The sequence below is a fragment of the Pteropus vampyrus genome, unplaced genomic scaffold (genome assembly GCF_000151845.1).
Source record: "Pteropus vampyrus isolate Shadow unplaced genomic scaffold, Pvam_2.0 Scaffold1288, whole genome shotgun sequence".
Taxonomy (NCBI): domain Eukaryota; kingdom Metazoa; phylum Chordata; class Mammalia; order Chiroptera; family Pteropodidae; genus Pteropus; species Pteropus vampyrus.
In genome coordinates, this window is record NW_011890069.1 from 6408 (window position 1) to 7782 (window position 1375).

The following is a 1375-nucleotide window of genomic DNA, read 5'->3' on the forward strand; positions in this document are numbered from 1 at the left end:
CATCCTTATGTCTCTGTAGGTCGACAAACCGCATCACGCATACAATGCAATGACATGAAGGACTCTAGCTTCTTGAAAGGAGATGACGTTGTCATTAGCATGGTCACGTTGTAGCCATCGTTGTTACTAGCGGTAGCAGTCACTCCTCACGACGAGCAAGGCCAGCCGATTCTCTGACTAGAAAGCCCCGTAGACTCGTTATCGTTTTGTAAGACAGAACCGTCGACCCGTGTGGAAGATCCCTCGGGAAATCGCGTGACGTTTCCTGGGCGATGGATCTTTTTGTCGAAGCCTCAGGTGTAAGACCGGCAAAGCCCAGCCTGTCTCCCTCATTGAGCGTGAAGGTCGAAGTCTGTAAAAGCCGCCACCCCCCCCCGAGGAGTGTGCTAGCCGATTAGAAGTGAGGGGACAGTCCCAAAGGACAACTTTGGCCTGTGCCGACTTTGTGGGACTGAGTGTTTCTGGAGCGAACTGACGACTGTGTGCCTTACTCATTGCTCTGCCTTAGGCCATGGCAAAATCAGGTGAAGGAGGCTGAATCACGGTCACCAGAGATATCAGATCCTAAATGCCGGCAGCGGCAAATGTTAGGTGACCTGGGAAAGGGGTCTTTGCAAATGCGATGAAGTGAAGGGTCTTGAGGTGAGGTCGGTCCCCGGGGTACTCGGGAGGCCTTATATGCCAGGACAAGGCTCCTTTGAAGAGGGAGACTCAGAGAGGTTTGATTCCAACGGGGGTAACATAGTGTGACCACAGAGTCAGAGACGGAGCGGACGGGGCCACCAGCCTGGGGACACCCAGAGCCCCCCGATGCCGGGAGAGGCAGGAAGGACCGTCCCCTGGGGCCTCCAGAGGGAGCGAGGCCCTAGGATCCCTGGACGTCACACTTCCAGTGTCCACTAACAACATGAATTCATGGTGTTTTAAGTCCCCAAGTTGTCGTAATTCCATTGAAGAGCAGAGGGAATCATGCAGCGGGTGCTGCTGCCAGACAGAGCCCCATTCTCCTGAGACGGACGCCAGCGAACTGTACGCCGGTCGCCCTGCACCCCGCCCCGCCCAGCTAGGCGGGGACGAGCGCACAGCTAACCCTAACCCTAACCCTAACCCTAACCCTAACCTTAACCCTAACCCTAACCCTAACCCTAACCTCCCCAGCGCCGGCCACTTCCCCGTGCTCTGTGCCTTTCAGGGAAGTGGCATCTGGGCCTGAGCTGTGAGCATCGTGACGACCACTGCCACCACCCGCTCCGGCACGGGTTTGACCACTTCTACGGCCTGCCGCTGTCCATGATGGGGGACTGCGTGCCCGGGGGGCTGTCGGAGAAGCGCGCGGGGCTGCAGCGCCGCCTCGAGTCCTACGCCCTCGTGGCCG

General features: G+C 57.9%; 1 protein-coding gene across 1 annotated transcript in view; it reads left to right on the top strand.

Annotated features, from left to right (window-relative positions):
- LOC105310157 (arylsulfatase E-like) overlaps positions 1-1375 on the top strand; it is a 16058-nt gene that overhangs the window by 6182 nt on the left and 8501 nt on the right. Inside the window, exon 5 of the mRNA XM_023526599.1 lies at positions 1193-1368. Within this exon, the coding sequence (XP_023382367.1) occupies positions 1193-1368 (176 nt within the window). The remainder of the gene's footprint in view (positions 1-1192; positions 1369-1375) is intronic.